The sequence below is a fragment of the Lycorma delicatula genome, chromosome 8 (genome assembly GCF_047948215.1).
Source record: "Lycorma delicatula isolate Av1 chromosome 8, ASM4794821v1, whole genome shotgun sequence".
NCBI lineage: Eukaryota > Metazoa > Arthropoda > Insecta > Hemiptera > Fulgoridae > Lycorma > Lycorma delicatula.
In genome coordinates this window covers 81674126-81690125 of record NC_134462.1, presented here as the reverse complement: position 1 = coordinate 81690125, position 16000 = coordinate 81674126, and the positions used below count along the sequence as shown (strand labels likewise).

The 16000-nt window shown below is 28.9% G+C and overlaps 1 protein-coding gene across 2 annotated transcripts in view; it reads left to right on the top strand.

Moving 5' to 3' along the window:
- The window catches only part of sowah (ankyrin repeat domain family member sosondowah), a 135088-nt gene extending 119500 nt beyond the window's left edge, over positions 1-15588 (top strand). For both annotated transcript variants that reach the window (XM_075372425.1, XM_075372424.1), the window contains exons 6-7: positions 8140-8241; positions 15431-15588. In XM_075372425.1, the coding sequence (XP_075228540.1) occupies positions 8140-8241; positions 15431-15442 (114 nt within the window). In that variant the 3' untranslated portion in view covers positions 15443-15588. The remainder of the gene's footprint in view (positions 1-8139; positions 8242-15430) is intronic.
- The last annotated feature ends 412 nt before the right edge of the window (positions 15589-16000 follow it).

Sequence of the window (16000 nt, the reverse complement as noted above, 5' to 3'; positions counted from 1 at the left end):
TTTAAAAGCTTTTACAAATTTATTTAGGTAACTTACAGATTCGGTTGAGGTCTCATTTCATAGAAAACATATCAAGTTTGCCACTCAACATTCTCTTTGTTTCGGTATGGCTTCCATTTGTATGCGACAGACATCCCACCTGAAACCGATTTCATTCCAGACTGTAGCTATCAAGTCGGGCGTTACCTTTGCAGCTACAACGTTAATTCGAAGTCTTAGCTCGACAAGATCAGTTGGCAAAGTGGAACATAAATCCGATCTTTAATGAAACTCCACAAGAAAAAATATACCGGGGTCTAATCCGGGGAGCGAGGTGGCCATGCAATTGAACTTCTCAATCAAGTCACCTGGGAATGAAATATAAAGAAAATCTTAGACCTCAAGACGGTAGTGAAGTGGTGCCCCGTTTTGTTGATAGTAATGGCGTTCATCTTGGTCATAATCGTCTAACTGAGGAATTAAACAATTTTTTAGCATGTCCAAATAAACGATACGATTTACCTCCTCCTGGAAGAAGAACGTGCCGTTCTGCTGGAAGAACAACCTATCTCAAAGAGGGTTTGGTGTCAAAAGTAAATTGAACGCCTACTAGGAGACAGTACGGGCCGTACAGTCTTTGTTTGCGTAGAGTACATAAAACATTGACCTTAAGGCTTTCACGAATGTGCCGTAAAGGTTTTTTTGAGGGATTACGCTATCCCATATTCGACAGTTATGGGTGTTCACCTTGCCAACGATGCGAAACGTTGACTCGTTACTAAAAATTACGTCGTTTGAAAATGTATCGTCGTCTGAAATTCTGTCCATCATTTCCATACTGCGGCTGAGCAACTTTGTCGTCATGTATAGTGCGTTGAATCACGGTTAGTTTGTGCGGCTTTAAGTGGAATCGTTTACGTAATATGCGCCAAACAGTCGTTTGTGGAATGTCAGTCTTACGTGACACACGTCGAGTTGATTTCTTTTGACTACGTGGAAAGTTTTCTACGAGTTGTTCCACAGCAGCTTCAGGGACGCGTGGGTGTCCTAATGATTTTGTATGTTAAACAAAGCAACCTGTCACAACGAAGGTTTGCCGCTTACTAGATTTAAAGTAAATTGTATACGCTTACTAGGAAGCTCCCTACCGTACTCTCTACAAAAATTACGTTGAACTGCAGTTATTGACTGCAAATCGTGAAACCAAAAGACAAACGAGCACGTTCCGCACCAGTAAATTTATCAATTTTTAATAACACTGGTGGCAGAATTCGGTACTAATGAACCAGATTGTGAGTCAAAACTAGATTTGTTTTGCTATGAATTGAAACCTTAACCGAATCTTTAAGTTATCTAAATAAAGTTTCATATGCTTTTAAAATTGTGAAGTCTTTTTGAATCACCTGTATAATTAGACGAACCAATTTCACCTTTATTCTAGTTTCAATCTTTTTTAAAGTGTAAGTAATGATCAAGCATTTAGGAAACTTATTTTATCGATACTGATGCAGATACTTTATTGCTGAATGACGGTAGGGGACTGATGTCCTCTATTCGAATTTAATTGTGCCGTTAATTTGTGAACTTAATTTATTTGTGCCTTTTCGATTTTAAAATATATTCCAAATATTTTCAGTTTCAAAACATTAACCTGTTATCCCCGTTCTTAAAGTTTCTTCATCGGCGGTGATATCTATTTGACTAGTTTCTTTCTTTAGGTAAGCTTTATTTATCCAATCTGACCCTATTAAATCGTGTCGAGGTGTGTAAACTGGAGGTTTAAATTGCTTAAGGTAAATTAACTATTTTAATAAAACGAAGACTGTTTGTATATTTTTTATTTCCATTGTTAAGTTACTAGTTTTCTATTGTTTATTAAGTTTACATTATTATTTTTTAATTTTTTGCAAACCTCATCTGTTCGTCTTGAGTAATAAATGTTTTACCATTTTATTATTAGAGAAAGGTTTTATACTACATAATTTATTTTTAAACAATTTTATGGTTGCTGGTTTCAAAATTGCATTTGAGAATGCGCAAAATGTCTTAATGTTTATGATTTAAATTTAAAATTGTTTGTATAACATTAAATATGATGTTAACCTTCGATTGGCTTATATTTTTTTTTTAAATTAAAATAGTTCTTATAAATAAATTGTAATTTTTTAATGTAATTATATTTTATAATTACAAGTAGACCTTATATTAATGAATTAATATTTATTAATATCATTCTTGACTGAACAATGTCTATGATTATATTAAAGAAGTTTACAGAGGATAGAAGAAAAACCTGTGTTATATTGCAAAACTCGCATTGAACTTGAAATTAAATGATATAGCTTGCGGGTGGAATAATTTTGTTTTTATATACGAAAACACATTGTTGTATGTATTTATACAAAAGGTAGTTAGTAAAATATTTAATTCATCACATTTTTTTTCCTTTTCACTTTAAAACTATTGTAAATTATTAAGTACTGTAGTTGATTTTACCAAATATGTACTTTTAATTAGCGTAATACATAAATAATTCATACGTTGTGGATACATAAGTTATTTGTATTTTAAAATACGATGGAATATATTATAATACATTAAAATATTGTTAATATAATTATATATTAATAAGAAGACCACCTACGGTTAGCAAATTCTCTGATTTTATCAATGCAATTTGTAAAAATAACAACGGATAGATATATATATATATATATATATATATATATATATATATATATATATATATATATATATATATATATATATATACATATATAATGTCGATAATGTATTTAGGTAAATTTATAGCTTAAACACTGTTTATTCTTTAAAAAAATTTGTAGATTTTTATCTATTTAGTGTATACGAAATGCGTAAGAAAATTATACTTCTAAGACATTAACAGTTGTGTTCGAGAGTTGACTTTTAAAACTCTTTCTTGGATTTTCTCAGTATTTTATAATATATGTTTAAGTCTAAAGTAATTTGTATTCCAAGTATTAACAAATTTTTAATAATTTTTCATCTGTATTTTGTTTTTTTTTTCAATTTATTTTTTAATTCCATGTTTTAATCGGTGAAAGAAAATTTTATTTTCTTTATCTTTACTTATTTTTCCTGATACGGTAATTTATGTCTGTTCACATTAATGATAAATGATCTTTTATCTACATCTTGTTTATTAATCGTATTTAACCATCCTTCCAGGAATAGAATTTTTTTAATTTTTTCTGAGTTTTTTCTTTTAGTATTATTGTATTTATAGCTAATTAACTGCCTTAGGAAATTGATAATTCAGTAACTACATATTTTATTCAGTTTTTTTATATTTGTGGTCTTAGGTACTTAGAATTTTCTTTAAGATTGCTGAATAAAAAAAATCACCCATTTTAAAATTATGTCAGCCTATACATAATAATAAAAGTACAAATGCGATCTGATAATACGTCATCGACGGTCAAAAATACTACGTTACTCCAATTTAATAATTTCTTTTACTTTCTATCGAGTTTGTCCGTACTTATATTTTTACAATTAGACGAAGTACAAAGATCTATGTAGGTAGTCGATAATTCAAAAACTCGTTAGCTCATTTATTCCTTAATTTAGGCACTAAACGTAAATTAATGAAAACTAATTTTTGTTTGTATTCTTACGTTGTATCAGTTTCAAAATAACAACGGTGTAGTATAATGTTTACACATTATTATGATTCGTTTAATATTAAATAACGGAGGGAGACGTAGATCAAGAGATTATTGGCTTTTTAAATACTAATATCCCCTTTTAAATGTTAATATCCCATCGGTTGAAACATGCCACATCTAATTCTACGTCATTAAATTTAACGATATTATCTTAACAGTCTTATTAGATAACCTTAATTTTATGTGGCTATGTATTATCGTTAATTATCGTTTTTTTTTATATAAATAAATACTTAGTAGCTCTTATTAGGTTTTGCATTTTTGAATCTAATCGGTCTATTAATTTAAATTTAAATTTCATTTATTGTAATAAAGAAATTCATTATATTTCTTCTAATTTGTATTCTGTCGGTTTCCAAATTAAATAGTGTATGTGTTGGCATAAAAAGTAAAAAATAACGAGGAGAAATGTAGTTACCAAATTGATTTTTTTATTCCTGTTTACTATAAGATGAAATCTAATTCTACTTCATCTTGATACAAATTTGATTGGATAGCTCCATTTTATCTTCAGATGTCCTTCTTTTTTATAAGCTTTTATTATTTAACTTGCTTTAGTTATAATCAAATCTTACAACTGCTATGTCTTTTGATCTATCGTATGAAAATCGATGAAATTTGGTACACGTATATAACTTCGATGACAATACAATACGGTGTTGGATATGACCCACCCCCACCCTCCAACGCTTTGCACCTACGCTAAAATCATGTATGTTGCTGATTATTTTTATTTCTCATGAACTATCGTATGATGAAAATCAATGAAATTTGATTCACGTATGTACCTTCGATGACAATACCAGATATCAAATGTCGGCATTTTTATATGATATTTTTAATATCATTACTTTTAATTTTAAAATTTAATAATTATTATATTTATTTATTGGTTATTTATTAGATATTTAAATAATTTATTTTTACTTTTCAGTGCATTTTTATATTTGTTAATATATTATATTTTTTTGTTTAAAATTCTCAATTTGCTTTAATTCCTATTTTTTACTTTTTAGAGGTTTTTTCTAATTTGTTTCCTTTTTTTATTAATGTTAATATTAAGATTAGTTAAGTAAAAGCTTTTTTAAAAAATAATTTTTTATATTAATCCAATACATTTTTGTTTGTATTTTTTTTTTATTATTTATTATTACTCTTTATAATAAAAATTATTTATGGTATGTAATTCATTCACGTAGTATGTTGAAACATACTTGTAATTTTTTTTTCTTTTATGATTATATTGAAGATGGTAATCTTCAATGCATTGAAGATGGTGCAGTTCATTTTATTATTTTTTTTACGTAGATATTAATTTAGAAAATAAAACTATCTTTTTATTTTTGATTCGACATAATATTTATCTCCAAGTTTCAAAAATTAGAAATTGTGTTTTAATATTCAACGAGCCATTTATTTTTTAAAATAAATTATTAGATCCTATGTATAAAAACTTAACAGCTATTAATAAATAGGTTTATTTAGCCTATTTTATAAACAATATATTAAACGTGTTACTTTCATTAACTCAATTTATAGTAGTTCTGATCATTTATCTTCAACTATATAATAATTATATTAATTCTACGCAATTTATCTAGAAGGACAGTTTTATTATTATCATTTTAAATTCTTTTCCAACGCCGAAACGCGTACATTTATTATGTAAATGGTTTGCTTTATTATTGTTATTGAGTAAGAATGGATATATGTGTTTTGTTTTAAATTTATTTTTAAATTGAATGTTAAATTGTCTAAATAAAAATATTTTTAGTTTATTTAATACTGTTGTAAATTATTATTATTATACTACTATAAATCCTACGTTTTATGGATTCTTTAGCTCATTGATTTAGGATTTATCTGATTTAAACGGATCATAAGTTATTTCCATTTGACTATAAACTATTGTAGTTAATCTGTTAGTATTCTTTTTTTTCTATTCATTTGGAAAGAATCTGTTTTCTAGGGAAGTAGCCCGTGTAGTATATTTACATTGCATATTTCCTTCATTAATCTTATTTTGTAATTTATATTTTGAACACAAATCTGAATTAAGTGATATTAAGACAAATATATTCCGGCTTTTTGTGTATGTGATCTAAATGCTAAAGTCACTGTGGCAGGTGCATTTCGCTAGTGATACACACATAGGTTATTATTTAACAGAGATTAAGAAAGTTAACGTTGTGTAGATTAATTTATTTCCTAATTTATTGTTGAATTTAGATTCTAAATTTACTTTTTTATTAATTTATTACTATTTAGTGGTTACCTACTTTATGTATTTATATATATATATAAATAAAAGTATATTATTTTATGGGTTGTCTTTATTATTATTTTTTTTTTTTTACAGTAAATCTGGTGTTAAGCCAAAAACATATATTTTAACTGATTTTTTAAATTAATTACTTTAGCTTAAATATATTGTTGTATTATAATATGAAATAAGTTATTTACATATAAATGTGTGTATCTGTTATTAATAAATTTCTAGTATTTTTTTTTAAACGTTTAAGTTTTGTTTTTTGAGCTCTATTTTTTATTTATATTTTTATTACTACTTATGTTTGTAATGTCAATTTTAAATGTAGTTTAACATCAATTTAAGCTGTTCATTTTTGTATTACATAACATATAATTAATTATGCTTTTTATTAAATTTAAGTTAATTATTTTTTTTTCCGAAATATTTTATCTTTCATGTTGGTTATGTATTTTTTATTATTTTAGATGTAGAAAAAAAGAAAAAGCAACCGTTATTTGAGATTAAAAATGATGTTTCTACGTTTGTCTTAAATTTATGAGGTTCTTGAATCGAACAAAAATTAAGTTTTTTGTTTCAAAATTTGTGTAGTTTGGTGTTCGAGGGGCGGCTGAAATGTAATGCAAACTCGAACGTAACGGGAGAACAAAATGTTTCACAAAGTGATAGGTGCTGTTACCTTGTAGTTTCATCCCCTTTTATTAACATTTCAAAACTTGTTGAACCACGTCTTCATTATCTGTTGGTGGCCATTATTAGGGGTCGAGTACGTACGTCTGTTGTGTCATCCCGTCTAAAACAAGGTGCAGATATTGAATACATAACAGCGGAAAAAGTAAAGGCTATGGATATTAATCGTTGGCTGTGGTGATAAAACTGTTGATCAAAAGTATCAAAGTATTGTGAATAGGCAAGGACAATAAAACTTTGCACTGTCAAAGAGACAAATCAGAGACTGTTAAAGAAAATTTTAAGGATGAATCTCGCGGTCGACCAATTTTTGTGACTAAAGATAACCACCAGAATGAGGTGTTTGAATCTATTCCAATTGACAGTCGCATCAAACAGCAATCCATCGCCCCCGGATTGGCAGACTGAAAGAACGAATAGGAAACTTTAACTGGGCTACCGAAAAATTTGTTTGCGGTGGGTGGTGCCACGCAAAAAATCACAGGAAGTTGAAATTTGAACCTATTCTACACCCTCGATATACTCCATCAGGTTTGGCGCCTTGCACCAAACTGATGGAACTGAAGGAAGCACTGGGGTCTTGAATCAAGGAAAGGGTTCGTCCTCACAGTGCCCGAAGAATTCAAGAACTTCTGAATCGATTTCAAAGGGACATTTTTGATCATCCCGCTTACAACCCGGTCTTGGCGTCGACTGATTTTTATCTTTTCACTCGCATAAAGGAATGGCTTGCGTTTCTGTACTTTTCGATGACGACGACGAACTTCAAAGTGCTATGAAAGGTTGGCTAGATACCCAGGTGAGCTGAATTTATGAAGAAGTATTTGTAAATTAGTGAAACGCTATGAGAAATACTTGAATTTAAATGGCGACTGTGTTGAAAAATATTTAAAAGGTGTAGTTTTAAGTTGTATGTAATAAAATATCTTTATCTATGCAGGTTTTTTATTTATAGCCAAACGGACGTTACTTTCCTAACCGCCCCGGTACATATTTAAAAACAAATTTTTATATGCAACTAGTTAAAAATATATTTGCTTATTCTGTCATGTGATAAAAACGATTTTTTTTTCTACAAAATCCTGTCTTTTACCAATAGTGTTCTCGTACGTTTATAGTTTTATAATTTTAATTCATTGGAAAATCTGTTGAAGAGGAAAATAAACAGTCGCGTAATGTAAGCTCTACAAAACTAGATTTCGTCTTTATCGCTGGGATGTTACAGAAATAATACTAAAGAACTTTGCCGAAGAAACGTGTAACGATTATATTTCTGGCTTAAAAGAAATTAACTGCAATTTTTTTTTTTTAAATTTGGTGAACTTTATTTCGTTAGCCGGATAGAAAATCATTTATATTTTTATTTTTTAAATTTGAAAAGTTTCATCTGTTATTCAAGTTATGTTATTATTGAACTCGGGTGTTAATTTTTGTTATAATTTCTTTCTTTTTATTCTTATAGTACTTTCTAACAATATTATTTTATTTCAGTTGGGACCTAAAGGAAAAGAGTGGCTTATTAAAGCGTGTCAGTGTGATTACCACGCACTGGCTAAATTATCGTCTGAAAATCATCTGCTTCCTCGACTTAAGGTTAGTTGTAATATTATGTAATTATTTACAATATATTTATTTTAATTTTTAGAAAAAATAATTTTTATTTTATCTAAAGTGATTTAGTTTTGTTACTGAAAAATGTAAAAATTTGTAAGTAAATTTTTTTAATTTATTTTTTCCATCGTTAGTTTAAAGTCGCATCAACGATAAAAGTCATTAGCGATTTAAATAGAGCTAAGTAAACATAAATAATTAGACAATAAACACCATACATTGGATAACAAACTGGAACGTGAATAACAAATTGGTAATAAATATCGGAACATCGCCATTTGACTATTTTCACTGTGCTCACGGTCGGTAAGGGTGTCCACGTAAGCAAAACCGCTGAATTAAGTTTTTCATTCCACTATTACAGAGAAACCACAACAGTCTTCTGATGTATTTTTTCTGGTTGAACGAATAACGCCTTCACATCTGAACCCAGGTTTAATTGCCCTCGAATAGACTTGGATATTGGACGATCTATGAGTAAGCGGTTTACGGACCGTTTTACATTGTACGCCTCATAATTCTGCTGAGGAGAGCCAAATAGGTTGGCGTGGGCTAGCTTTGTGTATCCAAACGTCGAGTTAGATGAGTTGGTATCTTCTGTTGTTCGAGATAAAAGGTTACTCGAATACGTTCTCTCGAATGCCATGTAAAATCGTGGAAGGTCTCAGCAGCCAGAACTTTTTCCACTTTTCCTTTCTTCTTCCTGTTTAGCCTCCTGTAACTACCGTTTAGATAATTCTTCAGAGGATGAATGAGGATGATATGTATGAGTGTAAATGAAGTGTAATCTTGTACATTCTCAGTTCGACCATTCCTGAGATGTGTGGTTAATTGAAACCCAACCACCAAAGAACACCGGTATCCACGATCTAGTATTCAAATCCGTGTAAAAATAACTGGTTTTACTAGGACTTGAACGCTGTAACTCTCGACTTCCAAATCAGCTGATTTGGGAAGACGCCTTAACACTAGACCAACCTGGTGGGTTTAAATGATATAGGCTGTATATGTTAAACCTACCGTATATTTTTCTCTTGAAAACCGCTTGTATTGAATTTGTTTTTTATATTGCTTCGTAAATATCGTTTACTTTTTATGTTTTGTTGTATTTATAATTAGTTGTACTATTTTCTTTATAAATATTATTTGTGATTGTTTAACAATCAAAATATTTTTCTAATTTCAGCGTTTTACTGCTTGATTCTTGTGTGTTTTATTTATAATTTTATTAAAACTAACCGTTTTGGCTAACTAAAATTAAGTCTGTTTTTATGTATTTTCCGTAGTAACGTGATAAAATATGAACCGATTTTATAGTTAATTTCTTGTATATACTTAAATAATTTTTTTTTATTTGTTCTTTTTTTTCGTTTCTATAAATAAAGCATCCTGGAATCTAACTCGAAATAGTATAAACTATTTTTCCATAGAAAAAATCACACGTTAAATGAAACGTTCTTTGTTTTATCTTATGTTTCAACTTAGACGCTTGTAATGAACACCAGGTTACATTATTCGAAGATGCTTTATCTTAGTGTTGAGTTGTTCATTATACATGTAGCCCCTATAGTAAATAAAATGAATTTGTCGCTGTCGCTTGTAAGGTGAAATATCAACATTTCGAAAAGCTTGATGATAATGTTGATACGAAACCGTATCAGAATACGATTTCATCTAAAATCCATCTTTTTCTACTTATGGTGCCCGATAATGCGTTGTGAAAATTGCGTACAGCAATTCTACATTATTTAATTTTTTAGTTGGTCTAGCCAGTGTTACAATGTATAAAAGCTTATAGAATTTATTTTTTATTTTAAATTTATGGAAATTTTTTAAAATTTAATTTTTATTACTTTTACATACTTTATACATTATATTTTTTTAAATTTTATATATCTGCCCCATTTTTTCTGTTTTCTATCTAGGCCTTTCTTTCTTTTTCCTGTTTAGCCTCCGGTAATTACCGTTCAGATAATACTTCAGAGGATGATATGTATGAGTGTAAATGAACTGTAGTCTTGTACATTCTCAGTTCGATCATTCCTGAGATATGTGGTTAATTGAAACCCAACCACCAAAGAACACCGGTATCCACGATCTAGTATTCAAATCCGTGTAAAAATAACTGGCTTTACTAGGACTTGAACGCTGGAACTCTCGACTTCCAATTTCTATCTAGGTATCTATATTCACTTTTTTTCACATTTACTCGTAAGCCTGGTATAGGATGTTTGTTATTCCTAGGAACAGCTATATCAGTTTCTTTAGTGCCTAATAACTGTTTACTTAGAATCGTTATGTTACGATTTTCTACATCGTTTAAAATACGAGTATTAAATGTGAAAAGTTAACAAAGGTTTTTTGCAATATGTTGTTGGTGTTTTAAAAACTCCTTTTTTTAGTTGTTTTGATATGTATTAATTTTATGTAATCATCCTCCGGAAGAACATGTTTAAATTACCTTATACTAATATGTTATTTATTCTCATTCATTATTACAGTGTCTGTATATATTTATTTTTTTTTTGTCGTATTAACAATATATTTCCAAGCATTTTTGTCGAATATTATAAAGTACTCAAAACGTATCCTACATATCTGGTCTCCTGTAAGTGTTCATCTGACTGTTCCAAGAATAATTTTTTAAGAGATTATCAATTTTCATGCAATTTTTATAATAATTTTTATTATTTTTTGTTAGTTAAATTAGAAGATGAGCTTGGTCTTTCAAAATACTTTTCTATCTGTAGTTTTTGTAGAACATTTTTATTTCAAAATTATTTTAGATTCTGTAACCGAAAGGTTGAAAAAGTTTTATTTTGCAGTACTCGTTGCATAAGATATGATTTTTACGTTAAAATATTAATGTATTTTTGATTTAAATATAAATGTAAGTTTTTATTTATTTCATTTATTTTTCATTTAATTAACAATTTTTTTACAATTTATTACGCTTTTTAAAGCGTAAAATTAACATTAAATCTTTCGACAAATGCAACATTTATATATCAATATATTTAAAATCGAAATACCCGCCGTAATTTGTTTATTAGAGTTTCCTTAGTATTGCTAAAGTTTACTCAACAGTTACTCTGATAACTTAAATAAATTACTTGTAGGCGCTAAAGTTTCATTTGATGTGTAAATTAAACTTGTATTATTAAAAATTAAAATCTATTTATTTAGGGAACGCGTAGGATTAATTTAGCGTAAATTATGTATTAAATCATAGGCTTATATATATATATTTAAGTGCTCTGTAATTTCCTCTGAAAGTATCAAATAATAGTTTATTTAACGATCTCAATTGAGTCGATTGTGTTTAGAAACAGGAAGCAGGAACTAATCTGCGGTAGAATTGCCAGGAAAGATAAAAGAGATTGTGATTGGTAGGTGGGTATGGAGGGGTGGATAAACGTTTCCAGCCGTACTAAATGTAAGATGTCTCTGATGCCTTTGATAACGCCTCTCTTTAGATAACACTCCCAGAATTTCATTAGTTCTGTGCATGGTAATTGTAGCAAAACGACGTTAAAAGAGAATTCTCTCATCAGTACAGATAAATTATCTTCTATTTGAATATTTATAGGACTGTAACAGTTTATTACGCCATGTCGTTCGGGTTTGTTAGGTGGAATTAATGTTCTCGGTATAGAACCTCCTTCCACTCTCCTCTCTTCATCTTTTCTCTAATGATATAACGAATTGGTCGAAGATAAATAAGAAAATGAAAATTATAAATGATTACTTTTGAAGATAGTCGTGTAATAAAATGAAATGAAGAAAAAATCGCATATTTTATTGTTTATTAAATTTTCATATCTTTGTATTTTCTTTTTTGTTTTGTACACCTGATATATTTCTATTATTAAAGTAATTAGTTTGCTTAAGAATGCTTTGTTTATTAATTTTTTTTTAATTTATGTAAAAATCTTTTTATTACTCTAATTTATGGTTTGAGAAAACGCAGAACAGAATTTTGTTTACATGCTTCTTATATTGTAACTACACAATTTTAATGTAGATATAAAAATGTTATATGATTTCTTTTTTATTTTTGTAGAAAAATAATTAAATTTCAAATCATAAATGATGTTGTGTAATCGTAAATCTGATAAATAATTTTCAGTAGTAATAAAATATAAATATTTGTTTTATACAGTTTCGTTTAACGTACAGAGTTATAATTTTGTAATTGGAATCAAATTAATGGGTTAATTACATACAAGAATCCCATTAATGTATATAAGTATCTATAAATTTAATTTTAATATAGCCTGTAATTAAAATTATGCCTAATTAAAACATGTTTATGATACCTGGTGGGGTGGAAAAGAAGAGGAAGATTCTTAGAATGATGAGAAATATTAAATTACTTTTAAATGACCTTTCTACCTTCTTATTTAATATTTTTCATCCACCTACTTTTTCTGAAGTTAGGCGGGAAAGGATTTAGCGAAATCCTTCTTTAGACGATTGCTTACGAGAAGGAATAAAGACGATAAAATTAAAAATAATAATAATTAAGTATTTTAAATATTAGAAATAGTATGAAAAAAAACCATTGCAGACTAAATGACTTATGAAGTAGCCGAAGACGTAAAGCTAAAAGTATGGGGAAGTCAGTTTCTAAGAATGACGTTGCATGTGAATATCGCATGACGATTCCAGTTCCCACAAATCGTATCGATACAGTTCCGAACAGCGTAATTTGTAGACGTTTCGCGAGTTTAGAATATTTGTAATTTTTCTTCATGGTTTATATTTACATAATATTATGTTTTAAGATAAGGTCTTATTCTATTTATTTGAATGACAAAGCAAAATCAGACCTCGGTCTATTCATTTCAAATCCTATGTGCGCGGAATTGCAGCATAATTCACAATTTAATTGTCGGTACAACACCATTCTCTCATCCATACCTGGATATGCGGCAATGGGCTTTTCAACAAGTACTTATCCAAGTATAAAAAAAAGTCAAGTTTTATTTTATAAATAAAACCGGGCAAAAGGTTAAATATAAATAACCTTTTAAAAACCCCCTTCTTTACCCTTGACAGGTGTTTATTAGGTAGATCGCATAAGAAAGCTATCTATTGTAATGAGTACTATGATTCGAATTCCAGAAAATTTCGACATATCTTTGCGTTTCACAACCCCCAGACCCCAAAACCACCGTCAGTTCTAAAATTTATATATATTATTTCTTGTGGACACGATAACTGCCGGAATTTTGCGCCAATCGTTTTCAAATTGATACATAAAATATAACAACCCAAAATCTCGGTCGACTTCGTTAATGGGCAAAACAGACTATGGAGGTAGAAATGAGGGGGGAGGGACTTTTTCGAAAGAACAAAATATCACTATAACTTTCTTACTAAGTAAAATATCGAATTTGTTTAAAGTTCCCACGATTCTTTGGATAGGGCCTAAAACCTACCTAAATAAAGTGTTTTGATATCGCCAACCATTGACCCACGGGGTGGAAAAAATGGGGTTTCGAAGACAAAAAAATCATATCTCCCTTCATAGACAAAGGGAGATATGATTTAGTATCGAATCGGTATAAAGTGGTCGTTTCAAGATTACCTAAAACTTTTGTCTGTGATAATTTTGGATATGACCAACTTTTACGGCAAGGCGTGACCAAAGTGTTGCTGGAATTATAAGAAGAGGAAGCTTATCGTATGCTAAATATGCGAAACTTTTTTCACATGCAATCATTGTCGTATTGAGTAAATTTGAATTTTTGTATAACTTTAAGATGGAAATCTTTTTTACTCCCTACTTAGCGCGGTGAAATCTATCACCGCCTTCCGGCGTGCTGAAAGGGATTTTTTTTTTATGCATTTGTTCCGTTTTTGTTAACGTATTAATTTATTGACCTACGGTTCTCACCATTTTTTAACAATTTTTTTTTGGCTTTTGAAAAAATTTTCACATCTACCTTTAGATTTAAGTCTTTTTACCCTTCACCCACTTATATCCTCCCCCCAAAAAAAACCCCGGGTTTTTTTAATATTATGCAAAAAGATGATTGTTTTAGGCCCTATAATTATTATAAAAATTTAAAGTTCTCGTCTTTAGTCATTAAAATTTAAAGGAAATTAAAATAAATTTTTGTAAAATCTCATTGTGTACTCGGTTTACATGAATGTTTTAAAATAATTCAAATAATTTACTTTTTATGATGTGTAAAGGGAGAAAAAAATTCGTTTTCATAGTGGACAAAATATGATTGTAGCAATATGGAAATGAAGTGAATGCTGTAACCTGAAATCAAGTAATCAAAAGAAAAAATAGTCAAATTAAATTTTGTACGATTAAATTTTCAAATTGTATGTTGTTTTTTTTTTTTTTGGTGGATAGATAAGTTTACCCGTTTTTTGTTTTTCTTTATTATTGTTAAGCTTATTATTTATTATTATTATTTTATTGTACTATTAAGCGAAGCAGTTTTGGCAAAAAAAATCTAAATCTGCTATTTATTTGAAAACAAATAATACTTTTAAATTTTGTATTTATCTTATTCTGTATTCTTATACATTTCCTTGAAAATAAATATATTTATCGAAGAACAGCTATGTTATATTTAAACTAATCAAATTAAACCGACGAGAGACAAGCTGCTCTTGTAAAACAGACGTGGTTACAGATTTCTTTGTCTTCTGATTATTTTAAATTTTATTGTGAAAAACTATTTTAGATGTTGAAGTACAGCTATGAATAACAAAATCTTTTTTGTTTAGTATTTATTTTATCTAATTTATTTATTTGTTATAAAATACTTTACGAATATGTTTAATGTGTTTTTAAAGCGAATTTATGCATCGTATCATTGTGTGTGTGTGTGTGTGTGTGTGTGTGTGTGTGTGTGTGTGTGTGTGTGTGTGTGTGTATGTGTGTGTGTGTGTGTGTGTGTGTGGGCGCGCGTGTGTGTGTGTGTGTGTGTGTGTGTGTGTGTGTGTGTGTGTGTGTGTGTGTGTGTGTGTATTTTAAGTTTATTCGTTTTATTTTTAAATATTTCGATCGAATATTACAAAATTTTAAAGTTTATATACTTATTACATGCAGGCTTTATTTATAGTAATAATAATAGAGTATTTATTTCCATTATAAATTGAATTATACATTTACAATTTATATATTTTTTTTTTTAACCTCCAGGACCACCGTTAGGTATTGCTTCAGAGGATGACATGAATGATTCGTAGCGTGTGTGAAAATACCATGCCTGACCGGGATTCGAACCCGGGACCTCCGGATGAAAGGCCGAAACGTTACAATTTTTATATTAATTACACATTACAAAACCCAAAATAAAGTATAATCCAAACAAAATTGTTTATAATTTTTTTTTTTTTAATTACCAGACTGAAAAAATTATTTCGTGGTTATCTGACCGTCTTAAGAATAGTGATATGAAACAATAATAAAAAAATAAATAAATAAATTGATAAAGATAGAAATCATTATATAACTTATATACAAAAGCATATTAAAATAGAAGAAAGTAAGTCAACTAATTTATGAATTTAGGGTAGAGCGTAGACATCACAGCTGTTTTGAAGGAAGCATTTATCTTTATTTATTAGCAATTACATATCATTTCGTTTTTAATTAATTAGTTTAACCCGTCGCGTCGGATTACAACGACGATCTGATAGTGGAAGGACCTTTCCTACTACCAGCTCCTTAGATGTGTTGTCTTTCACTTATTCTTAGATGTGATTAAGT